Below are 26,481 nucleotides of genomic sequence, written 5' to 3'. Positions count from 1 at the left end.
ACCCGACCATCTCTGTAAAAGGCCGTCTTTCCCTTCTCCCTTGCCGCCATAATCTCTAGCATTACCTCTCTCATATGTGCAAGTTGTGAGAGAGTGAGATTGTCACTGAGGAAAATACCTGTCTTCTTGAGAGTAGGCCTCTTTTTCAAGAATTTCTTCTTCTCTTCCAAGGAGGGGAAGCGTAGTATGAGAGCTCTCTCTTTTGAAGATTCTCCGAGCCATCACTCTTCTTGTCCACTCTGCATGCCTTTGTGTGTGAAGGCTTGTCCACCCCCATCATGGATGTGAGTATCGTAACCTCTTTTTCCACATTGTTTTATGTCCTTGAGGTCGGTTACCCTCACATGTAGAGCCCGCATCCTCCTTTGTTTCTCTTCGAGGGTCATGTTAATAAGAGTGGGTGTACAAGGAGCTTCCTTACCTTGCTCTTTCTTGGTGACCTCAATCCATTTTTCAGCCTCCTCTACTTTCTTTTGTGTTGCAGAGGTGACCGCGGCCCATGACTTCTTCTTCTCATCTTTCTTGATAACCCGTATTTCTTCTCTCATGGTATTCAATTCTTTCATCATGGATGGTTGAATTTCGCCTTCTTCGAGCCGCCCATTTTTGTTGCAAGAAGTTCACCTTGGAGAGTTCAGATTGTGGCTTCTTGTGAAGCCGCTTGCTCTTCGACGGGAGAAATCCTTTCGCATAGGTTCTTCTTCTCCTCTTTCTGTTCCTCCATCTTTTGAATAAAGGTTGCCTCCATCTCTTTTTTCCACTCCTTCACTTCAATCAAGTGTTGATATCCGTGTGTTGGTGATCAAGAACTTCATGTTGAGAGGGAGGCGGGCTATAGCCACTGGAGAGGCCATGTGAAAGGGGTCAATGGGTAGCCCAATGGAGAGAGAGAAATGAAATGTTATATTAACGTCTTCAAAAGGCCATAGTGACCTATGAGACCAGAAAGTTACAAGGTGGTGGATCTGATACAAAGTCAGAGTAACAAAATAACAATAGGACAAAGCAAAGATATATACTATGGGATCCTAGATTGGTCGATGTGAACTAAGCAAAAAACTAAGCAAAAATGGGCGGCTTGCTGGGATAGTTGAATCACAAGAGATCTAGCATCGGTCGTTGGTGGATCTCATCAATCTCCTCCATGGTTAGTAGTCTGACCGGGCGTCGTGCATGCCTGGCCAGCGTGCTCTGAATCTTCTGATGTAGCCTCTGTCGATGTTGTGTAGTCCTTCGCAGTTGTGGGCGCCTGGATTTCCCCAGTTCAATCGCTCGATCGATCAGTGTGCCTCTGGTGTGAGACGCGAGGGGGAGCTCTGCTGTGGGAGTGGCTCTTGCGGCCGTCTCGTGTCTGCTCTGAAGAAGTCTGTGATCCGTCTTTGAGACTGGCTAGCCTCGCCATTCATCAAGCTATCTCTGTGTCCTCTGCAGCTCGAGCAAGACCAAACCAAGGCATCTCTGATCTTCGTATCCCATGAAGAGAGAGAGAGAGAGAGAGAGAGAGAGAGAGAGAGAGAGAGAGAGAGAGAGAGAGAGAGAGAGAGAGAGATGAAATGAAATGTTATATTAACGTCTTCAAAAGGCCAAAGTGACCTATGAGACCAAAAAGTTATAATGTGGTGGATCTGATACAAAGTCAGAGTAACAAAATGACAACAAATATACTATGGAATGGAATCCTGGGTGTGAACGGGGCAGAGCAGCTAGCTGGGGTAGCTAAATCACAAGAGATCCAGCATCGGCCGCTGGCGGATCTCATCAATCTCCTCCATGGTCAGTAGTCTGACCGGCGTCGTGCATGTCGGGCCAAAGTGATCCGAATCCTCTGATGCAGCCTCCGTCGGTGCTGTGTAGTTCTCTTGTCGTAGGCGTCTGGATCTCCCAAGCTCGGTCGCCCGGTCGATCAGTGTGCCTCTATTGTGAGGCGACGAGCTCTGCTGTGGTAGTAGCTCCTCCGGGTGTCGAGTGTCTGCTCTAAAGAAGTCTGTGATGTGTCTCTGAGACTGGCTAGCCTCTCCTCTCATCAGGCTCTCTCTGTGTCGACGCAGCTCGAGTAGAAACAAACCCAAGCATCTCTGATCCTCGTACTGCATGACTCTGGAGAGTGGTCCAAAGCCCTCTCTAAACAAGCAGCGGAAGCGGCCTCGTATCTCGTAGTAGACGGGGCAGTGGCATGTGTAGTGCAACTCTGTCTTTGGCTCCATGCCACACAGGGGGCATGTCCTGGCCTCTGCTGGTACTCCACTGTATCCCCTAGTCTCGATCCGCAACTGGTGTGAAGATGTGCGTATGGCCAATAGCACATCGTATCCCATGAGACAAGTGAGTGTCCATGTATTTGGGCCTCGTCACAAAACCGTCCTCTGTAAGCTGGAGAAGATGTTCTCTGTAGAAAGCCATCTTCGTGCCTAGCTCCTGTGCTGGCTGTATCCATGTCCTCCTGGTGTCTAGCTGAGCAAGGTCCTGTCGGATGAGCCTGGTGATCTCGGACTATGTAAGAGTTAGAGAGGGTGCCTCTAATGAGTACTGGAAGGGGGGCAACCTGTCTATGCTAAACCCACGCGCCTGAAACCATGATGTCATTTCCCTATACCAGCATGCTGTATCTCCCTGCATGGCTAACTGTCGAGAGGACTCAAGTGCAAGGCGGGCATATCCGTCTCTGGGAAGTTCCCACATTCGGTGTATGAAGGAGACATATCTGGTAAGCGCCTCGACTACCAGTGGGGGAGCAGCTAGCTCTTCTCTGATAATGGCACGTGGTACTGAAGCCTTGGCTCTAATAAGTCGCGAGATCATAGAGACCAGAGGCTTCTTCATGCCCCCCCACCCATCAGTGCGACCTGTCCTCCTGTGATGATCCAATGAAGGTCCCCATATCTCAGCTCCATAGAGCAATGCAAACGCCACTAAAGTGTCAAATAGCTAGAGCTTCGTCCGAGGCTCCTGAAATTGAACCTGTGAACACATCCTCTCCAATCTGCCTAATGCTGCATGGGCTCTGGTCAGTCTAGTCTCTGCTGCTCTCCGCAGTGAAAATGCTGGTCCACTAAAAACCACTCCAAGGTAAGTGTAAGCATCTGTATACTCCATCGTCTCCTGGCTGTATGTGAATGCGGGCGCTGACCTCCTGATCCACTGTGGGGTGGTATTAAATACCATGACCTTGGTTTTAGAGAGAGAGAGACTAAAACAACCCAAAAAATACAAGAAACTCTAAAAAACAGCAAGAAACACTTGTAAAACCCTAAAAACCAGAGAAAATCGGCCTCGAAACTTTAAAAAACAGCAAAACACATATTTGAAACCCTACAAAACAGCAAAAAAATAGTGGCAAAACTCTAAAAAACAGCAAAAACCAATGTCAAAAACCCAAAAATAGAAAAAAAAACAATGACAAAACCCTAAAAACAGCAAAAAAGAGGTGACGAAACCCTAAAAACTGTGAGTCCAAACCTATTTGTGGGGGGGGAGGGAGAGAGAGAAACACAAAGGCAAGGTATGGTGGAAGAGGGGGCGATTAACCCCCCATGACTACCATGAACAGAAGACCCGTACAATGATCAAATGATAATGAAATGTGTACCCCCTTGGCCCCATATATGAGTGGCCAAGGTGGGTACTCAACTCAAGTGGGCGGTTGGCCCCAAACTCGGGCGGTCGGACAAGGTACAACCTGTAGGGCGTGGGGTCTATGGAGGATGAAACCTTGGCAGCTTCTCCACGGTGGGAGATGGCGTGCATAGAATTGCAGAAAAGGAGAAAGAGAAAGAGAAAACAACTCGACACAATTTTTCTTTAAAAATAACGCTTGCACTCAGTTTGTAAAAGAGCCTTAAGGCTTACATACATGTAGAGGCCTTTAGCCATGCAAAACACTCAACTTCTAATTGACCTTATCTGCATGCCATAAGGGCATGTTTCCACGAGCAGGGCTTGAAACGCAACAACCCTCCCCTCAAGCCCGAACTAGATACATCACTCTCATGATATCTCGAGTTTTTGGTATACTCGACAACCGTTAGTTTTAGGTTCTCTCACAACCAAGGGTTTTAGTATATTCATAAGCAGGTGCTATAGTTAAGCTACCGACAAATGGAGTTTTTGGTTTACTGCCAAACCTTGGGTTTAAGGTGTTCCTAGTAACCTCACGAAGTGCGACAAAAATAGGACTTGAATAAAAATGGTATTTTGGAGGTCTTACCACTCATGTGTGACATTTTATTTTGACTAAAAAAAACCGTGAAAAGAGTTGATCTAAAGAACATCGCTGTCAACATAAAATATTTGAGATTTGGTGTCTCCATCAATCACATGAATATGATTTTTACCCTTTTGAAAGCACTTATTTGAAGGATGATTTGTTTTACCATAGTGAACACAAGGATTCTTCTTGAAACAGCCCTTTATCTGGTGATTGTTGCGTCCACAAATGCCACAAGACTTGGTACCAATGGATGGTCGAGATGAAGCTGAGGTAGAAGCACAATTAGTGACTGCATAGGCACTAGGAGTACCATAAGAACTGCTGGGGAATAGTGCAAGGGATACCGTATATGCACTAGGAATAATGAGAGAATTGGTACAGAATATCCTTTTTTCTTCTTCCTGCAATGAATTGATGATACCATCCAAGGTGGGCAACTGATCTTTCTCTTTTAAAACAGTAACATTCTGATAGAATTCATCATGCAAACTTTTTAACAAAACAACTATAAGATCTTCTTTTGGCACTGGGGCTTCGACATAAACAAGTTCAAGTTTTAATACTTTTCTGTCGGTTAGCTAAAGATGTAATGTTTTCATCGGCACACATTGCAAGAGTACAACTCCATCTTTAGACTCATCATTGAATACTTGGCTTTAGCACCAAAAACCTTCTCCAGCTGTAGCCAGGTAGCACTAGAAGATTGCACGTCATCTAAGTAGTGAATAAAGTCATCTTCGAGAGATGTCAGAATAATACCTAATGCTTGCTCATCCGGCAGCGGATGTGCTCTCGTAACTGCAGCGGATGTGCCAGCTTCGTTTGTTGATAGAGGCTTGACTACGCTCCAGAGATTCTTGCGCATTAGATAGCCCTTCACTTTGCTTTGCCAGGTGTGAAAGCCAGATCCGTTGAATTTATCTACTTTCGATGCCATATTGAAGCCTTCAAGAAACTTGGTGATGAGGGTGGTTGTTGTTGGTTATTGCATTGGCTTTGTCTTCGTCTTCGTGTTGCTCATGTAGCTCAGTAAACAAGCGTAGTCATATGCTATTAAAAGCAATGCAATAATACGAAGCAAACACCTTTGGATAGTTTTAATAAACACGAAATTCTTTACCAAGTATCTTGCTTTCTTGTACGCCTTTTGATATGTTGTTCTCTCACAGGCTTTCAGAGCTTGATGTTGAAGACTACTTTTGATTTGTTACCGTTCAAATTGTGGTTTTTAAACTCTTGAGTAAAAAGTTGTCAATATGCTGCCAATCTGGAAATTTCCAGCTTTCTGTAAGCCTTCAAAACCACACGTCGATCTGCTATGACCGAACATCGAGGATGTGGATGAGGATGTGAAAAAGCTCTTGCGAGGGTGTGAATAAGCTCTTGCTTAAAGCCCAAAGGCTCAACAAAGGCGACTGATTAAAAGGTAGTGTGAAATAGGAAAAAAGTGGCGAATTTTTGTAGTAGACAAATAAGTAGCGATGTCAATGGAAAATTGTTCTTGCAGCTGGCTGTAGAGCTTGTATTAGAAGGCGAGAGCGTGTCGAGATGTCACCAGAAGGCCAAGGCGACCATGTTGATGGTGGTTATGTTCAGATTGCTGTAGGTCGACTGGCTTCTTTCCCCCTCTGCAATCGACTGCTCCCACGCGGTTGAGTGGAACCGAGGCCAAGCAAGGCTCTGATACCCGTTGTAGGGCCTGGGGCCTATGGAGGATGAAGCCTTGGCAACTTCTCCATGGTGGAAGATGGCGTGCAGAGAATTGCAAAAAAGGAGAAAGAGAAAGAGAGAGCAACTTGGTACAGTTTTTCTTTTAAAAACAACGCTTGCACTCAGTTTGTAAAAGAGCCTTACATACATATAGAGGCCTTTAACCATGCAAAACACTCAACTTCTAATTGACCTTATCTGCATGCCATAAGGGCATGTTCCCACGGGCAGGGCTTGAAACCCAACACAACCTATGCTATGGGTGGCCAGCCCGGAGACACTAGCAGTACAAGGAAGTGCCCTAGACGTGTGTGAAGCAGCAGAGTGGTGTAAATTTAACAACCTGAACCCTAGACTTGAGATGGCTTGTCCACATGCACATAGGGTTAGATGTGCATGTGACATCCACTCCTTTTTAAAGTGAGGTACTGGTACCGAGCTGCTGGCTTCCTTGTAGTCTGCCAACAACTTTGGGTAATCTTTGAAAAAGTCTTCATCAACCCACACGGCTTCGTGGGTTCCTCGATTTTGAACTTCAAAAAATACTGTCGCACTTGTCTCTTTGAGCCATGACGAAACCGATGCAACAAGACTTGCTCCGGTTCCATGACTTCAGCTTCATCTATGATGTCTGGTTCTTCTTCTTTGGAAATGTTCGTTGAAGGTGTATCCTGAAATACTTTCAACCAAGAAACATGGAAAACGTTGTGCATTGACCATGAGTTAGGCAACTACAAATTCATAGAAACCTCATTGATCTTTTTAATGATAGGAAATGGACTATACATTCTAAAAGACAACTTAGGACACTTCTTTCCGACTTGCTTAAGACGTTGCTTCATGATTCTCAAATAGACCCAATCCCCTTCCTTGATAGTAACATCCTGGCAATGCTTGTTAGCTCGCCGTGAATAAGACTCCTGAGCCTTGCTTAGCCGAAGCTTCATACTCTTAGTAATCTCATCCAATGACCGATTTTCAACATTGGCATCAGGCAATTGACTCAGCGAACGAGTCAAAAGAGACTGGAATGGACGTCATAAGTTGCCTCATACGGAGTTCTACCAATGGCAGAGGAATAAGAGTTATTCAAAATTGCTTGGACTAATGGGAGATAGAGCTCCCAATGAGACTGTTGATCATGCACGTAAGACTTTAAAACAACAAAAGCCAACCGACTGTAAATTTCTATTTGACCATCAGATTGTGGATGAAAAGCAGATGAAAAATTTAACTTTGTGCCAAAATTTTGAAAGAGAGCTCGCCAAAAATTTGACGTGAACTTAACATCCCTATGTGAAACGATTGACTTGGGCAAACCACAGAGGGGATACCAATGCTTAATGAACAAACGTGCTACGATTGTGGCCTTACAAGAAATTAACATGCAAAATTTACTGAAACGATCAACGATTGTTAAGCATCGTGTGTTCCTTGCATGCAAACTAGGTGGTAGATTAGTCACAAAATCCATAGAGATATCTTGAAAAGGTCCTTCGGGAATAGGCAACGACATCAAGAGACCTTACTACCTACCCCTAGGGGCTTTTACTTTTTGACAAATGGTGCACTGTGTGACATAACGAACCACATCTTTTTGCATTTTAGGCCAATAAAAGAATCTTTCTATGTTTTCCAAAGTGGTGTTCATTCCCCTGTGCCCACCCGTGAGAGTCATGAGCATCGTGCAATATGGCTGTCCTGAGAGAGGGCAACACACAGAGACGGTGACGAAAATACAACAAACCTTCACGAATGAGATAGTTATTGGGTCCTTGGGAAGCAAGAGCCTACAACCATTGCTTACCAAACTTGGAATTTGCATACTGATTATTCGTGCTGTCGAAAGAGACACCCTGAATAGAAACTCTGGATCTTGACTCAAGCGCCAAGATCTGTCCTTTGCGACTTAATGCATCTGCAACAGGGTTAGCTTTACTAGGCACATACTCAATCAAACCACCAAATTGCTCAAAAAATTGTGACCACCGTGCTTGGCGATCACTCCAATGTGCACTAGGTATAGACTGGAGCCACTTGATGGCGTGATGATTTGTGCCAACTGTGAACTCTCTTACCATACAGAAAATGCTTCCAATGCTTGAGAGAGTGAATAACAGAAAGAAGTTTTTTGTCATAAACTGCATAATTCTTTTCGGCACTATTTAACTTTTGACCGAGATCTGCAACTGGACGGCCATGCTGTTGAAGCACAACACCTATGGTGACATTGCTCGCATCCGTCCATACCTCAAAGGGGTCGTCTCAAGAGGCAAGGATGAGACACGACGCTTTGGTCACCGCAATCTTGAGAGTTGCAAAAGCCTCAAAGGTTGCCTCGAGCAAAACAATTCGCTGTCAGTGAGTTTTCACCCCTTTCAAAGCATCAGTCATGGGTGCGGCAATGCATGCAAAATTCTCTATGTGCGAACTATATGCTTGACATAAAGCAAGAAAAGAACGCATTTCATAAGCATTTTTGGCGAAATCCCAATTACGAACTTGTTCGACCTTTGCGGGATCAAGCTTGACACCTTCTGCAGAAATGATATAGCCCAAATAAGTAACTTTAGTTGGGAAAAAATTCAGAGTTCTTAGTTTCTAATGTACAACTGACACTCATCCAAACGGGCTAAAACCTTTTTCTACATTCTTTTCATGTTGTATGAGAATGTCATCAAGAAAGATAAACACACACACGCCGAATATATCACCAAAACGACCTACCATGAGACGGCTGAATGTACCCATAGGACTTGTCAATCCAAAAGGCATAACCACATACTCCCATTGCCCTCGCTGTGCAAAAGGCGGTTTTGTAGATATCGCCTTTAAATACCCTTACCTGATAGTATCACTTTTGAGAAGGAGCTTGCTGAAAACCTTTGCCCCATTGAGCCTATCGAGGATATACTTAATGCGAGGCATTAGAAACTTGTTCTTGACGGTCATCTTGTTCAAAGCCGTGTAATCAACACACAAACGAGACGAACCATCCTTCTTGCGGACAAACAAAATAGGAGCAGTAAAAGGACTTACACTAGGGCGTATGAATCCTTTGGCCACTAACTTTGTGAGTTGCCGCTTGTCACGTGACACATCTAACCCTATGTGTACATGGACAAGCTACTTCATGACGTGGGTTCAGTTCAGTTAGATTAGGAAGTGATTTGGCACTTTTGTGAGTCTGTTCTCAGACTGTGCATGTCCAGACACTTAAGAGTAGATGCATATCCTCTGGTTGCACACAGCATGATCATCAAATTACCATTAGAACCTATCAGGAGCATTTTTACAGTGCATAGACCTATTTTCCCTATTTTTGACATTTTTCACTTATTATTTTAAGTGACTTTTGTTGGGAACTAGGTAGGGCAATTTTGCTAAGCAAATATATATAGAAACCTAGCGCTAGCACTTGTGGGCAGAAGAGGCAGCAGGAACCCGGTGTTCATCAGGCAACTTCTCAGCAAGACTCCCAAGCGTTAGCAGATTCTCTCCGTAGGACCCCAAATCAGCCTAGCGTTTTTGGATCAGTAGGACTCCCAACGTTTTGCAGATTCTTCGCGACAAAGTCAGCCTTTGCATCAGCGTTTTGTAATTTCAGCAGTCAGACTCCGTAGTAGAACCCCCAAACCTCGTAGATCTCACCTTCCCGCAGCAGATCCTCGCCGCACGGTCAGATCCAGCGTAGTTTGCAATTTTAGCCTGGAAAATGCAGAGTTCAGCATGTGCGTTTTCAGCGCGTCGTCGTCGCATCGTCGCCATCGACATTGTCACCGACATAGAATCAGAATTGAGTAGATAAAGATTTGCAGATTTCAGCCATTAGCGTTTTCAGATTTCAGCCCGTCTCATTGTCGTCCTCATCATTGTCGACATCGTCGGCAAGTCCAAGCATTACAGAGATTTGTGCAATCAATAGCATAGACCGCTCTCGCCATCGAGAGTGGGGCCCTTGGAGGAGGGTTTGACAACTTGTCTGGTGTTGTATTCTCTTCTCTCTCTCTCTCTCTCTCTCTCTCTCTCTCTCAAACTCATGCACCTTCATTCACAGTGTCTACCACTTTGTTTGTGATCATTTGTACTCTCTCTCTAAAGGAACGAAAGGCTCTCCCTTCGTAAGTAAAAAGGAACCTTGAGCACAGTTTGGAGCACTCATCTTGAGCACCTTACACTGGTATCAGAGCTTTGACAGTGTTTTGTATCACTCAAGGAAAGAACCACAATTTTTTTTTTTGCTTGTTGCGGTCGCATGTAACCCAAATCCTCTTGGGCGTGTCGATTCCTAATCGTGTTTTTGAAGAGCGACAGGAAACCAAAGAAAGAAGGGCTTGTCCAGCCTCCCCTTGTGCCTCTTTTCACTCATTTAGAGCGGACCGTGCACTTAGCGGCTGGCTAATCGACATGAGGTGGGAAAACTCAACCTTACTGTGAGCGCAAGGCCGCTAAGGGGTGCGGTTGCGCCTGCAGAAAAGAACGGAACTCGGGTGAAGAGAAGATCCTTCTCTAACACAGATTGCAAGCTAAAGAAGAATCTCAAGAACCTCAAGACCCTCAAGAACCTCAAGACTCAAGAACCTCCAGAACTCAACAACCAAGACCCAGAAGAACCCAAGTTCCTCGTGAACTTAAGAACCCACGACTTCAGTGGATGGTCATCACCCGAAGCGGATTGGATACTTCGCATGGAGGTGGTGAGCATGGGAGTGGCAAAGAAGAGTTTTCCCTACCAGGGGTTTTTTTCGACCCTTTCTTCTCCCCATCTACGCCAAGGATGGCACTAACTCCTAACTTTGAGCGTGAGCGTGAGCAAGCACGCTTGGAGGCCGCAGAAAGAAAAGCAGAAATACAACGTGAACACGAGGAAAGAATGGCAGCCATAGAGCATGAGCACAACGTAAGGAAAGCCGTCTTGTTCCGATTCTTTTCTCAAGTGCAGACACAGATGCAAGAGATTCGGGAAAAGGAGACTCTCTTAGTCTCTTCTTCTTTAAAGCATGACACAGATGATTTGCATGATAATGACAAGCATGATGATAAGCATAATGATGAGCATGCTGATTCGCATTATCAAGATGTGATTTCTCACAAGCATGATGATTTGCAAGATAAAGATGATGTGATTGTTCACAAGGATGATGTGTTAGTTGATACTTTCTCTAGTGAGGCTAACCTCATTGCAGATTCGGTCAATCACGAAGAACCGATCTTGGCTCTTGAGTCGAGGTCCAAAGACCCCCCTCAGAAAGAACCCCCTCAGAAAGAACCGATCTTGGCTCTCGAGCCTAGGTCCAAAGAAACCCTCCCCAGGTAGTATTATGTGTTCGCATGATTAGTCAACACCCCATTAATCGAGTGTTTTATTTGTGATCGTTTCCTGTATTTTAGTCAGCGTCTTTATGCGATTCCTTTTCATAGGCATGCCATATTGTACGTTGAGCACGATTCACTCATGAATGAGCACGGATGTATGCGGATTATTCATGAAAAGATGAAATGTTTGCACTCAAGGAATTCACATTCCATGTTTCTTCCTTGGCATGACACAGTATCCGAAAGAGCATAAGAAGGATTGAGCATCAAGCATAGGTATTTCCATTGTGTTTTGCCACAATTGATTGATTTAGATCCTAAGGTCAAGTTTCGACCCCATTGTTTGTGTGTGTTTGATGGACGGTTTGGCACTTCGTCTCTATGTTCATCTACATTGCATGCACTGTTTGTTCGAAAGACTAGAATTTTTCCAGTCACTTTACGTGGAATTGTTATGTTCATGTTGTTGTGTTGGAAGTGGTTTCAGGAATTTTCATTTTCGGAGATTCTTGAAGAAGGTAGACGCATGACTATAGACGAAGTGGAAGCATCGAAGGAGCCACATAAGACTTTGTGTCGCTTTCGGCGCGGCCCAAAGAAGCAAGCGTTGCAGACACATCTAACCCTATGTGTACGTGGACAAGCTGCTTCATGACATGGGTTCAGTTCAGTTAGATTAGGAAGTGATCTGGCACTTTTGTGAGTCTGTTCGCAGACCGTACATGTCTAGACACTTAGAGTAGATGCATATCCTCTGGTTGCACACAGCATGATCATCAGATACCATCAGAACCCATCAGGAGCATTTTTATAGTGCATAGACCAATTTTCCCTATTTTTGACATTTTTTATTTATTATTTTTAAGTGACTTTTATTGGGAACTAGGTAGGGCAATTTTGTTAAGCAAATATATATATAGAAACCTAGCGCTAGCACTTGTGGGCAGTAGGAACCCAGTGTTCATCAAGCAACTTCTCAACAAGACTCCCCAAGACAGACGACCTAGCTTTTTTGCAGATGCAGAGCTAGCGTTTTTCAGCATTGCAGACACTTCAGCGTTTTGCATTGCAGATGAGCCTTGGCGATAGCAGTTCAACAGATCAGCCCTAGCGTTAGTAGATTCTCTCGTAGGATCCGAAATCAGCCTAGTGTTTTTGGATCAGCAGGACTCCCAACGTTTTGCAGATTCTTCGTGACAAAGTCAGCCTTTGCATCAGTGTTTTGTAATTTCAGTAGTCAGACTCCGCAGTAGAACCCCCAAACCTCGTAGATCTCACCTTCCCGCAGCAGTCCTCGTTGCACGGTCAGATCCAACGTAGTTTGCAGTTTCAGCCCGGAAAACGCAGATTTCAGCATTTGCATTTTCAGCGCGTCGTCGCCACCACCGACATCGTCACCGACATAGAGTTAGAATTCAACAGATAAAAATTTGCAGATTTCAGCCATTAGCGTTTTTAGATTTTAGCCCATCTCATCGTCGTCGACACCGTCGGCAAGTCCAAGCATTATAGAGATTTGTGCAATAGATAGCATAGACCACTCTCGCCATCGAGAGTAGGGCCCTTGGAGGAGGGTTTGACAACTGGTCTGGTGTCGTATTCTCTTCTCTCTCTATCTCTCAGAATCATGCACCTTCATTCACAGTGTCTTACCACTTTGTTTGTGATCATTTGCACTCTCTCACTAAAGGAACGGAAGGCTCTCCCTTCTGTAAGTAAAAAGGAACCTTGAGTATAGTTCGGAGCACTCATCTTGAGCAAAGTTCAACATTCACTTCCGCTACACCTTACACTGCTCTAACTCTTCTTTTGAGTCTTGTTCAAACAGTAGGGAGCCTTACTGACTGGCTGTGCCCCCTCTGTGAGTTCTACCTTTATGAAGTTCAAGTATCGCATGACCCACGCATCCCACGCATCAAAGTGGGTCGGCGAAGAGTCCTTTCCAGGATTCCAGACATTGTTGGTGATCTCCTTCGACGCCATACAGTTTGGTACCAGTACCTCACTTTGAAAAGGAGGGAATGTCACGTGGCTGCTTGTGCTCCTTTTTTTAATTCACGCTTCGCCTGCACACGTGAAATGAGAGGTAACGAATGAAGACCCTCCTCACCACGAATGATCATGGGAGTCACTTTTGGCATTTAGAGTGAGCGTATTGTCTGCCCAATCAATGAGAGGTTTATGTTTACGAAACCATCGAATGTCGAAAATCATATCACATCCTAAGAGAGGAGACACAACAAATCTTTATGGAAGGAAGCTTGCTACACAATGAATAACACATCAAGGCACTCTTGTGCAATGAGAGAGTCCCTACCGAGAGCGAATCCCGACACCTCGAGAGGAGTTGTCTGGCTAACTTGCAAGCGGGCTCTTTCTACAAGAGAATCACTAATCACATCATGCATACTGTCATTGACTCCTCACATGACCATAACATTTAAAGAGAGACTCATCAATGTGTGTGTTAGAGACATGTGGAGAATCAATGTGGTTCACTAAAGTGCTTGTGGTAGCTGTTGGTGCTTTGAGTTCTTTAGGTGGTGCTGTCTTAGGACATGCCTTCTTGATATGACCCTTAATGTGACATTGATAACAACAACCTTCCTTCGCATAAATGATTTGTTCTTCTGGAGTTATGTATCCTCCTATAATTCCTTGTGCAACTTTTTCATATGGGGTTAGCTTAGGTTTAGCAAGTGTTTTTGCTTTACCCTTAATTTCATTTTGAGAGTTCTTTTCCGAAGGATTAGAGGAAGATTGGCTAGAAGAATGCCATGCTTACCATTCTTACCGTTCTTACCATTCTATGGGTTCCGAGGATTCTGAGAAGTACTCTGAGAAGACTTGTTCTCCTTAGGCTTTCCTTTATTGTGCTTCATCTCCTGGGCGAGAGCAATTGCTACCGCCTTGTTGAGATTGATTGGGTCGAGGACTTTGACATTGAACTTGATATACTCGTTCAACCCAAAAAGAAAGGCCTCTTTGCGTTTCGCATCCGATCTACGTAATTGGGTGCCGAGCTGCAAAACACGGATAGAAAAAGACATAACTGGAGTACCGTTTTGCCAATCTTCCTTTAATCGAGTTAGGTACTGAGGTGGCATGAACTGCGCCTTGAGCTTGTTTTGGAAGTCGGCCCAATTGAAAGAAAGGGGTACGCCTTCCTCGATTTCCTCTAGGTGCGCGGCCAACTGTGCCTCTTGCCACGCGTGATACCAATTAATGGCATCACCGGCAAGATACATGGCTGCCGTCAAAACTTTGCTATTCCTTGTTTTCTTAGTTGTCGCAAAGTAAGCATTAAATTGATACAACAAAAAATGAATAACACTAACATCCATCTTAGCGTCATACTTATTGAACATCAACTTCTCAGTGACTAGGTTGTTGGAATCTGCATCTCTACCTGTGCTTCTTGATGAATCGTCCACGTCCTCAAGTGGCTCGGATTTCGAGGTGAGTATCTGTAGGACGAACTCTTGCATGCGTTGGTCTCTCTGCGTCGCTCTAATTCCATAGCCGCTCGCTTTTCTTCGGCCGCTATGCGTAGAGCTTCGCGCGCTTGCTCGCGCTCAAGCTCCATAGTCGCCTTTCTGTCTTCGGCTGCCATGCGTTGAGCTTCGCGCGCTTTGGGGCTCAAGCTTCATAGCTTTCTTTCTTTCTTCGGCCGTTATGCGTTGAGTTTCGCTTGCTTGCTTGTTCTCAAGCTCCATAGCTGCTCTTCTTTCTTCGCGGTCGCGATTCATGGCGGCGCGTTGCGCCTCTTGTTGTAGTATCATGTCCTGCATCGATTTGACCAAAGCCTCCATAGGATTTCGTGCAATCCGTGGCGAGATGGGGATGGGGGAGGATCGGGGAACAATCTTCCTGGTGTAGAAACTTCTTCTTCTCCAACTCCACTCTCATCACCTTCACAGAAAGTATCCATTCGGCTTCGGGTGATGACCATACACTGAGATCTTGGGTACTTCGGTTCTTGAGGTACTTGGGTTCTTAGCTTGCAATCGGTGTTTGAGAAGGCTTTTCTCTTACCCGAGCTCGACTCTTCCCTGTGTGCGTACCCCTAGGCGGCCTTACACTCACACCAAAGTTGCTTTCTCCCACCTCACGTTGATTGGTTGGCTACCAAGTGCACGGTCCCCTCTATATGAGTGAAAAGAGGAACAAGGGGAGGAGGAATCGACACACCAAGTGGACTTGGGTTACGTGCGACGTCAACAAGCAATTTTTTTTTTTTGTGGTTCTTTCCTTGAGTGATAGAGAACATTGCCAAAGAGCTCTGATACCAATGTAAGGTGCAATGGAAGCGAATGATGTGTATGGCTCAAGATAAGTGAACAGTAAGTGCTCAAGGCTCCTTTTACTTAGAGAAAGGGGGAGCCTTTCTCGACTTAATGAGAGAATGTGCAATGAACAAACACGAGAGTGGAATGCAAACTGTGAGTGAGTGTGTAAAAGAGAGAGAGAGAGAGAGAGAGGAGACGACACCAGATGGTTCTCAAACCCCCTTTCAAGGGCCCCCCTGTCTATGGCGAGAGAGGTCTATGCTATAGATTGCACAAATCTGGTACAATGGTCTAGATGTTGTGGGTTTGATGATGACAATGTCGACGATGACGATGGAGACTATGACGATGACGACGATGGTGTCGTCGTTAAGTCTGGGATCTGCGACGATGGCAACGAACGTGTCGTCGTAAAGATAGGGACTGTTCGTTCTACCTCAAACGCGATGTTAGTTCAATGGAGGCGCTTTACATTCCGGACATGGCCTTCAACCTACTCTCTGTGTCGAGTTTGGACTCTCAGGGAGTTGACATACACTTTGGGAGTGCCACAGTTACCATTTTTTATTCTACGACAGGTACTATCCTTGCACGCTGTGAGCGCGATGGTTCCTTATACCGCCTCACTGCTCTTCTGTCTCGGACCACGGAGTCTTCTTCTCTATGTCCTGCCCAATAGGATCTGTGGTTTCTGTAGTCAAACCGTCTGGAGAAAATGGGGAAGCCCATGAACCGTCATGAGAATGAGTGGAAGCCTGTCAATGCATGAACGTGTAACCCAGTGTGGCCAAGTGGCTAAGCTGTGAAAAACTATGGGAAGGCCATATGTAGCAATCTGCGCCACAAACGTCCTCCGAAACAAGGAAAGCCAGACTAAACAGTCTGCATTGTAGACAAGGTTGTTCTCGTTCGTCGGACGGAACGAGGCGTACGGTGGCGTCCGGTCCAGTCAAGGCGTCTGTTACGTCCGGTGGTTTTTTAGTACGTTTGACCGGTTTTTTAGTCCATTGACTGAGCTTTTTTTTTTGGAGGTTTTTGGGTTACCTTTTGGCATAAAATCCCTCCCACCTAGCCTAGGATATCCCCCCCCCCCCCACATGCCTTGAGCCTCCTCTCTCTCTCTCTCTCTCTCTCTCTCTCACACACACACACACACACACACACACACACACACACACACATGCACACACACATTGCTTTGGATCCATTAGACTCCTCTCTCTTCCTCTCCCTCTCCCTCTCCGTCTCTCTCATTGCTTGATTGTCTCATTGTCTCATTGCCCATTGTGTCTCATTGTCTTGATTCTCAACTCTTGAGTGTCGGCACTTGGCACTTGCAAGTTGCCTTCTTGTCCAATGTGATAATCAATTGTCTAATTGTCCCAAGTTTAAAATCTAGGGTTAAGAATTGCATGTTTTTATTTTTGAACGTACGTAACCATGTCGTACGACATAAAATTTTCTAGTTCGATGAGTACCGTACGTCTTCGTACGTGGACAAAACGTACGTGACCATACGAGACCACCCTGCCATGATTGTAGAAGCTACCGTAAGCTGCGCTGTAAACACAACTGCGAGGTGATGAAAATGCTGCTGTCCAGCGATTTTCAGCGTGCTCGTACGCTCTCGGAAGGATTCGGAACGGTGCAGAGGGTGGGGAATCAAAGTCACAACCCGAAGTGGGCTGAAAACAGAGCAATCAGCAGAATGTAGCAGATGAAGAGGATTTTCGACGGCGAGGCACTGGATGTCAAGCCGTGTAGGAATAGCACGATCCTATGGGCAAGGCTAAGCGCTGCCCCCCTCTGTTGAAAACGTTGCTAATTGCCTAAAACGCCAGATCTGGCCAAAAATGCAGGTAGAGAGAGGGGTGTTCTAGTGACAAATTGGTCCCAGAAGTGTAGCTCTAGCAATAGAAACAACAAATCTGATGGTTGCTTGCAAAAACGCAGGTGGCAAAGCATTCCTTCGTGATGGAAGCTATCCTGAAAATGGCGCCACCCCCTCTTGCATGCAAATTTGCAGAAACGCTCGCTGATTTTATCCATGGGAGAAGAACCTGATGCCGGTAGTGGAAGCGTCCTCTGAACTGGCAAGATTTGCAAAAACGCCACCTGGCTGAAAAACGCTCGGCTGAAAATTTGCAGTTTTCGCATGGAATTCTACAGAAAGCTAACGCTAGGCCTCAGCAGGTGCTTGATCGCAGGATCGCCTAAGTATTGGTGTGCGGAAGAAATGAAATGAAATGTTATATTAACGTCTTCACAAGGCCAAAATGAACTATGAGACCAAATTGTTACGCTTTTGTAAGTCTGTTCGCAGACCGTGCATGTCCAGACACTTAAATTAGATGCATATCCTCTGATTGCACACAGCATGACCATCATTCCAGTCAGATCCAATCAATAGCATTTTTACAGTGCATAGGCCTATTTTTCCTATTTTTGATATTTTTCACTTATTATTTTTAAGTGACTTTTGTTGGAAAGTAGGTAGGGCAAATTGAGTAAGTTTGTATATAAGCAAACTAGAGCTAGCACTTTCTGGTAGAAGAGGCAGCAGGAGCACTTGCTCAACAGGCAACTTCTCAGCAGAACCCCAAGCCCTAGCGTTTTTGCTCCACAGCAACCACCTAGCATTTTTGGACCAGATCAACCAGCGTTTGTGCTCTTGCAGATCCCTTGCGATAGAAGACTCAACAAGAGACCTAGCGTTTTGCAGTTGCAAGCCATCCGGCGACAAGAGAGCCATTTTCACCCCTAGCGTTTTTGATATGCAGATCAGCCCCAGCGTTTTGCAGATTTACCGCGACGGAACACCAAGAAGCATCAACGTTTTCAGTTTTCAGCCCTTAGACACCGCAGATCAAGTCCTGAACCTCGCAGATCTCACCTTCCCGTAGCAGTTACTCGCCGCACGGTCAGTTTCCTCAAGGTTTACAGTTTCAGCCCGGAAAACGCAGATTTCAGCATCTACGTTTTCAGTGCGTTGTCGCCATCGACATCGTCTCCGATATAGAGTCTGAATTCAGCAGATAAAGGTTTGCAGATTTCAGCCCTTAGCGTTTTTCAGTTTCCAGCCCGTCTGGGTCGTCGTCCTCATCGTCGGCAAGTCCAAGCATTGTAGAGATTTGTGCAATCAATAGTAGATCGCTCTCGCCATAGAGAGTGGGGCCTTCAGAGGAGGGTTTGATAACATTCTGGTGTTGTATTCTTCTCTCTCTATCTCTCAGTCTCAGACACTTTCATTCACAGTGTTTACCACTTTGTTTGTGTCCATTGCACTCTCTCACTAAAGGAACGGAACGCTCTCCCTTCCGTAAGTAAAAGGAACCCTTGAGCAGCACTCATCTTGAGCAAAGTTCAAACAGTCATTCCGTTGCACCTTACAATGACCCTATGGTTATGTGGATTAATAGCAAAGATTTATAGCCAGCAATATGCTTTAACAAATCTTAAATTTGTGAATGCCTTCGTATACATCTAACTATGTTTCGCTATCGCTGTATGTCTTGTGAGCATATGTTAGTGAGCAGGTTGCAGTTGTATCGATCCTTGGTAGAGACAACATTTTTTTCTGCTTGACAGTGTGTTAAACACAAGTCTTTGGAGGCATGCAATATGTATTACTTCCATATTATGCCTTTTGCTATCTTTTGTTTGGCTGGAAAAGAATGCCTATCTGCTTACCTGTTTTCCTCTATGTATTTGTGCGATTTCAATTTACATGCAAGTAACAACATAATTATAAAATTTCTTGCAGGCCGTTTCTATGCTTTTGATAAGGCACATAAACTAGACCCAACGTCAGCAGGGCGAGGGGTTAGGCAGTTTAAGACTGCTTTGCTTCACAAGTTAGAGAAAGTATGTTGCCTCTATTCTCATTGAGTTTGTTGTCTTTTGTGTGTATACCAATGAGAATTGTGGTGCGCCACATGCAGGATGATGAAATTACTCTCCCTAAAAGGGAAGCCAAGAGTGATGCAAGGGCCATGCAAGACTTCTATCAAAATTATTTTAATAAGTACGTCAAATCGCTGCAAAACAACACAGGAGCTGCCATGAATCGGTAAGCGATGTTTGATCATCTTTTTTTTTTTTCGACACACCAGAGGGCCCACAGGGGGAGGTGCTTATCCCTTCCAAATATTAGCCATGTTACATGGTCGGGCAAGGGCCGCGTACCATCGGGCAAGAGCCACGCGTAGGCATCACCATTGCCACCTAATTGATGCACCACATGCTGGGAACGACGGAGAGAACTCGTAGCAACCAGCTAGGAACCTCCTCCTCGGGTGACCCACCCCAGGAGGAGGATGCACTCGAGTGTCCAAGGGCAAGAGCCCTAGCAACGTGAACACCAGGTGAGCACAAGGTTTCCCTCTAGAGTGTGACCCAACAGGGGATTTGAACCCACAACCCATAGGTTGAGAGGCCAAAGCCTTACCGTTAGACCAACTCTTTGGGGACATGTTTGATCATCTTATTTATGATGCAATCAAATCTTTACATCAGGTTTCTTTCTTTCACCTCAGATGCCATTCCATAGTTATTATTGTAACCATCAAATTTCTTATCACTTTTCTTATTACGAAGTACTTTTAAACATTTAATGAGCACAATGAACATCGATGCTGGAGTGCAGTGCGGATTTGGCACGGACTTATCAGACTGCAGCAGTCTTATTTGATGTGTTGAAGGCAGTCAATCAGACAGACCTAGACCCTCAGGTATTTCTGCCAATGTGTAAATAATGAGTCAGTAAATTGCTCTGCCACTTCTATGCCGAAGCTTTGTGATGTGTGAGATAGATTGAAGAAGCAGCGAAGGAAGTGGAGGCCAAGAAGGAGATTTATGCTGCCTTCAATATATTGCCTCTTGATCCAACTAGTGCTTCTGAGGCCATTATGACAGTCCCTGAGGTAGTGACCCTTTACTGTGCAGTTCAACTAGTAAACTAACCTCTACTTTAAGCTGTTTTGCAGACTAGACTTTTTGATTTTGCCTTAGTTAGCTCTAAAGATGCAGGGTCTCTCTAAACAAATTTGTCAATTTCCACTTTGTACAGTTGTCAAAGCCTTTGTCGGAGCTGTGCTTTGTAGGTTGACTTTTACAATCCAGCTCAGTTTTGTGCATAGATGCATAGGTTGGAAGAAAGTAACAAGAAAGGAAAATTTTGAACATTTTACTCACCCCTCTATTCTTCTTATAAAATTGCGATATGTGTCATGGTTGAACTTCAAACGTATGAAGCTCTTGATATTTCTGAGCCTGGAAACACAGTTCTTGTATTAGAAGTACAAAATGTGAAAGTCTGTGCTTATCTCTACTTTTCATTCATAGTGAATTTACAACATCAAATGTCTATAAAGATCAAATTGAGTAGCTTAGTAGTCTTCATTTGTTTTCTACCCCATTGTTAGCAATTGTGCCAGAAGTACAAAAGGGCTTGTGCTTATCACGATTTCATATAAGAGAAACATATGGGGAGCTGAGAGCCAAGGACCTAACTTGACAAAAGTACACAAAAAGCCAAGAATTTTATCCAATGCAGCCTCAAAATGACTATGGTTATAAGCTCAATTTAATGTGTCCATTGTAGGATGCACTAGGAAGGAGAGTCTGCTGGGTCATTATAGTATGGGCATCTACTCAAGACAGTTTATTTATTTTACCAGGTCAAGGCTGCTGTTACAGCCCTTCGAAATGTAAGAGGCCTTCCTGAGTTGCCTGAAGCTGGGGCAATGAAGCAGAAAGGCATTGAATGGGACCTTTTTGACTGGCTACAAGGCACGTTTGGATTTCAGGTGAGAATCAGCAGTGAGGATGATTGTTTTCTTGTGACGACTTTAATGTGTCACAGACAGAAAAGGTACGAGTGCTGTCATTTTTTTTGAAATGACCAGAAAGACAGTGTTGCAAATCAGAGGGAGCATTTGATTTTACTTCTAGCAAATATTCATGCACGCCAGGTGCCAAAACCAGAACCTTTGAGCAAGGTACTTACTTTTCTTTGTCTTGGAATTTGTTGAATTAAATTGCTTCTTACACATATTTGATGTTCCTTGTCTGGTTTGCAGATGAGTGACACAGCTCTTGATGTTGTAATGAATAAGCTATTTAAAAATTACAAGAGATGGTGCAAGTTTTTAAGGCGCAGAGATCAAACATCGCGGTATGTTCTCACTTCTTTTGTCAAATATGGATGCCTTGTGTCTATGTAAGATGCACGTACAGGCTCTCTTGCAGTCTGTGGTTTTAAGAGCTGTCTTGAATGGTCTCAGGCTCCCAAACATACAACAGGAAATTCAGCAGCGGAAAATTCTCTATATTGGTCTCTACCTTCTCATCTGGGGGGAAGCTGCAAATATAAGATTTATGCCAGAGTGCCTCTGCTACATTTTCCATCATGTATGAAGATCTCATTCTGAGTTGTTTGCATATTAATTTCTTAAACCGCTGCACACTGCTGCATAGTTTTAGCTTTTGCTAGCTGAGTGGATATGTGTGGAATAGATGGCAGGACAACTCTCAGGTATGCTGTCTGGCACTGGTGAGAACGAGAAAACTTCTTATGGAGGAGAGGGGGATTGCTTGTTCCTTGAAAAAGTGATTAAACCAATTTATGATGTTATTGCTGCAGTAAGTTTGAATATTTTTCTAACTCTGTATTAAGTTTTTGGATTGTCAAATTGAAATCTTGAATGATTTTCTTCCATTAACTGTTGGTTTAAAAATGATTAGGAAGTTGCTCATGAGAAGTTTCGCCATTCCCAGTGGCGCAACTATGATGACCTGAATGAGTATTTCTGGTGCTGAACCTCTTTTCTTTCTTCTGAAAGCTTAAGGGATGTATAATAAAGTTTCTCCAGCCATCAAAGAAAGGTGTGTCTCTTTCAGGTCTATTGATTGCTTCCGACTTAGCTGGCCTATGCGTGAAAGTGGAGATTTTTTCAAGAGACCAACCGACAAAAGAAGGATCTTTGAGGTTTGGACGTGAAAAGTATATTATATTTTAGGATATGGAGGCCCATGGGGTAGATATTATTTGCTTTAGCACCAACTTTGATGGGTGGAGAGACACGGAATCCTAAGCTGTGGGCCTGTTTTGCTCCCTTTGAACAGCGAAGAACTGCTGGCAGTGGACAAACATTCTGGGTGGGCAAAACCAATTTTGTAGAAGTTCGCTCATTTTTGCACATATTCAGAAGCTTTGATAGGATGTGGTCTTTCTTCATCATGTCATTGCAGGTTCTGTACCAATCTTGCAACTATATTGTCCTAACTATTGGTGTCTTAAGAGTCTCAGACTTCGAGTTTTTTGTTGATTGACTTCTAGGCTCTGACAATAATAGCTTGGAATGGGTCAGGCTCCATTGGTGATGCCTTCAGTGGAAGCGTCTTTGAGAAGGTTTTGAGCATATTTATCACTGCTGCCTTTTTGAGACTGATTCAAGGTGAGTTTTAATAGTTCTTGTCATGTCTGCCATCTCCTGTCACGGCATTCTAAAAACTGTGGCTGTGATTTGTATTGAAAGCACTGACCATCCGGTGCACCCCATCTTGATTTTTTTTGAATTATTTCAGCAATAGTGGACATTGGATTGATATTCAAGGCATGGAGGAGCATGAAACGCACTGACATTCTCCGCTACTCTCTGAAAGTGTTGGTTGCCACTGTCTGGGTGATTGTTTTGCCTGTCTGCTATGCTCATTCATGGGGCGATTCGACTGGCCTAATAAGCACTTTCAAGGATTGGCTGGGGCAATCTCGAAGTCCTTCCTTATATCTCACAGCCATATTAGTCTATTTAGCTCCAGACGCATTCAATGCAGTATTGTTCCTGTTTCCAACGTTAAGGAGGGCTATAGAACAATCTGATGTAGGAATTGTACAACTGCTGCTATGGTGGGACCAGGTAACACACTCACTGTACAAGCCAACCCATGATAGAACAAGTAGAGACCACGTCTTTTGGTTTAAGTTTTGGATCCAAAAGTGATGTCATTGAATATTATTACTGCAGCCACCGATGTATGTGGGACGAGGAATGCATGAAAGCCCATTTGTGCTTATTAAGTGAGTTGTTTCTCAATTGGTGTAAGGTCTGATCCCGTTGATGAAAATTAGTATCTTATTGCTGTAGTTCTGATCACAGGTACACTCTCTTCTGGCTTTTACTTCTTGCCAGCAAGGTTCTTTTCAGTTACTATGTTGAGGTAACTGATGGCACTCCTAAATTTTTTATGGATAGCTAGATTGTACTTGACTGTGAAACTGGTCAGATCCTTTAAAAAATTGTCCCTTCTGTGGGTGAATTTTAAAGCTTGTGATGACATGATGACTTCATACCGAGCATATGTCACTGATAATGCATATCTGATGGTGTAGATCAAACCCTTGGTAGGGCCCACAAAGGATCTAATGAAGGCAGAAAAAGATCGATGGGTTAATATGTTTCCTACTGGTATTTCTCAGGTTTCTCAAACTGAAAGGTTGTCAACCTCACGTGAAAATACTAATGTTGCACTTTTGAACATGCAACTCATACATGGAGATTAGAACTGTTTCTCCTTAGCGGCAGGATACCTTGCGCTAGGAGATTATTCCTTGTGGCAGGAAAAAAAAAAGGAAAGATTAAATGGATTTCTATGGTTATTATCTTGCAGGACAGTATCAGATGGGTGTAGTTGTTGCCATCTGGACCCCCATGATTCTGGTAATGTGTAGCTTAAATTTACTGAATTTTTACTGGTTCTTCCCTTTCTTGAAACTTGAATGCTGATAACTGTAGGTTTATTTTATGGATATTCAAATTTGGTATGCTGTATGGTTAACAATATTTGGTGGCGTTATTGGAGCATTGTCCCGAATCGGTGAGGTTAGTAACCTTTCCGGGCTTCACAATAAAGCTTTGTTTGATGATTGCTAGGTGCAGAGTGCAGGACCTTTCCATTTTTGCTGGAACATGAAATCAAACATGTGGATCATTAAGGAACAAGCTTAGTCCACATTAATGAAGGCCTCAAGTTTGATGATTATAGTGCTTGAGCTTTCCTCTATTCTTGGGAACATCAAGTCAAACATGTTCATTATTCTAGGAACACATTCCTCTTCATATAGGGTGTACATCTGCACATGACACAGACGTGCCCTTGTTTCTAAACTCAAAACATAAAATCTTATGTTCAGCTAAGCAACTTTTCCATTTGCACAAATTGTATCCATAAGGCATCATTAATAGTCAGCTACATAAATTATTCTAAAAACACTGAGGGAAATCTTTACATAATGGCAAAGTGTTTTTAATGCACTACTGAAATGTGACAGATTCGGACTCTTGAAATGCTCAAGTCTCGCTTTAGATCCGTATCTGGGGCTTTTAATACAAACTTGGTATCTTCCATCAATGAAGATTCGCCTTGCAGGCGTCGCCGTGGGTTCTCCCTTCAAAGATCATACAGACCTCTTGACGAGCTTTATCAGCAGCATGATCAAATTTCAGAGAAGGCTTTTGATGAAAAGAATCAGTCAACCGAAATGGTCAGTATAAACCTTGCTTGCCCTCTCACATTTTGCTAGAATATTGCCTCGACTTCTTGGATTCTTGTTTAATTTTTTAGGATGTTGAAGGAAACATTTCTTATGCTCACTTGGAAGTTGCCAAGTTCTCTCAACTCTGGAATGCTGTTATTAAGACACTTCGTGACGAGGATTACATAAACAATCCAGAAATGGACCTTCTTCTCATCCCATACATGTCAAATCCACATATCAACTATGTACCATGGCCTGCCTTTCTTTTGGTGAATAAGGTGAGTACGCCATAATCAGACACTTCTTTGAATATTTTGTGTGGTTAGTAGAACAAACGTTCATTACGCTGTAAATTCATCTGAATTTATGTGAGTTGTCCAGTAAAGGCTTCATGGCATTTTAGTGCAACACGGACATTCCTCCGCAACCGTGAATGTCTTTTTCCAGACTGTGGCTCTAGTTACTTTTGATTGCATGAGCATGAGGTTCTATCTCTTGAATGATCTCGTAAGGAAGGCTAGACCTTGTCAATTTTCTTCCCTCTCTTCGTCAATTCTTTCTCATTCTCCTATGATACCTTCACCTCTGTGTCACCGCATCTTCCCAAGAATTAGAACATTCTACAAGTAAGGAAATCACCAAGGAGCCAAGCAATGCACCCAGAGGTGGTGATTATGCTACTGCATATTGATTCTTGTGTCACACTTATCAACCGCAAGCCATGGAAACCCTAGCAGATTATAACTTGAAATTTCTCGACATCTCTTAGTAGGTGTCTCTTCTCGAGCTGATAACCTTGGAGGTCCGGTGTGATTGCTATGTCTTGGGACTACCATCGCCGGCAGAGGAACACTGTCTGTCCAAGAGCTGATGGACCATGCTGTGGGTCGGCTACGACCTTATGGAAGGAACCTGAGCCTAATTTTTGGTGCAGGTTTCAGGATGGAAAGTTAGTTGACTTTTCAAGCTCGATCGATGTCAAGGTTCTTTTTAAGTTTGAGTTCTGTTTCAGAACTTCTTTGGTGATTCTGTTTGGAATTTGTTTGAAATGGATGGTAGCTGTTTTAAACCTGTGTTGGTGCCGATTTGAATTGTTTGACTTTGGTTTTAATACTGGTTTCAATGATTGATGATTTTACTCCCGGGCGGGGTAGTGAGAATGATGTTTGAGAATGCTTGCTCATACTCATGGCTCGGACCCTCGTGGTTATTTGCGGGGGGAGTATTAAGAAGTCTGAGCAGTGGTTACTCTCAGCACCTCCAAACAACGCAAGGTGCAGTCTGGGGGGCGTTTGGTTATAAAAGGCCTCTATATCTCATGGCCCGGACCTTTTTAGGTTATGCGGGAGGAGTGATGAGGGAGTTGTTGAACAGCTCATGGCTCAGACCTAGATGGTTATTTGCGGGGGAATTGTTCATCG

General features: G+C 44.0%; 1 protein-coding gene across 3 annotated transcripts in view; it reads left to right on the top strand.

The window, feature by feature from the left end:
- The window catches only part of LOC147441044 (callose synthase 3-like), a 154,923-nt gene that overhangs the window by 5,704 nt on the left and 122,738 nt on the right, over nt 1-26,481 (top strand). For all 3 annotated transcript variants that reach the window (XM_086482790.1, XM_086482788.1, XM_086482789.1), the window contains 21 exons: nt 19,286-19,386; nt 19,464-19,591; nt 20,168-20,252; nt 20,334-20,444; nt 21,201-21,329; nt 21,429-21,521; nt 21,603-21,697; nt 21,807-21,933; nt 22,039-22,164; nt 22,267-22,334; nt 22,423-22,510; nt 22,648-22,773; nt 22,862-22,979; nt 23,110-23,441; nt 23,550-23,602; nt 23,682-23,742; nt 23,915-23,990; nt 24,193-24,242; nt 24,318-24,404; nt 24,854-25,066; nt 25,147-25,338. In XM_086482790.1, the coding sequence (XP_086338916.1) occupies nt 19,515-19,591; nt 20,168-20,252; nt 20,334-20,444; nt 21,201-21,329; nt 21,429-21,521; nt 21,603-21,697; nt 21,807-21,933; nt 22,039-22,164; nt 22,267-22,334; nt 22,423-22,510; nt 22,648-22,773; nt 22,862-22,979; nt 23,110-23,441; nt 23,550-23,602; nt 23,682-23,742; nt 23,915-23,990; nt 24,193-24,242; nt 24,318-24,404; nt 24,854-25,066; nt 25,147-25,338 (2,307 nt within the window). In that variant the 5' untranslated portion in view covers nt 19,286-19,386; nt 19,464-19,514. The remainder of the gene's footprint in view (nt 1-19,285; nt 19,387-19,463; nt 19,592-20,167; nt 20,253-20,333; nt 20,445-21,200; nt 21,330-21,428; nt 21,522-21,602; nt 21,698-21,806; nt 21,934-22,038; nt 22,165-22,266; nt 22,335-22,422; nt 22,511-22,647; nt 22,774-22,861; nt 22,980-23,109; nt 23,442-23,549; nt 23,603-23,681; nt 23,743-23,914; nt 23,991-24,192; nt 24,243-24,317; nt 24,405-24,853; nt 25,067-25,146; nt 25,339-26,481) is intronic.

The sequence above is a fragment of the Adiantum capillus-veneris genome, chromosome 15 (genome assembly GCF_014529385.1).
Source record: "Adiantum capillus-veneris isolate H3 chromosome 15, ASM1452938v2, whole genome shotgun sequence".
NCBI lineage: Eukaryota > Viridiplantae > Streptophyta > Polypodiopsida > Polypodiales > Pteridaceae > Adiantum > Adiantum capillus-veneris.
This window is presented reverse-complemented; position numbering and strand designations above follow the sequence as displayed.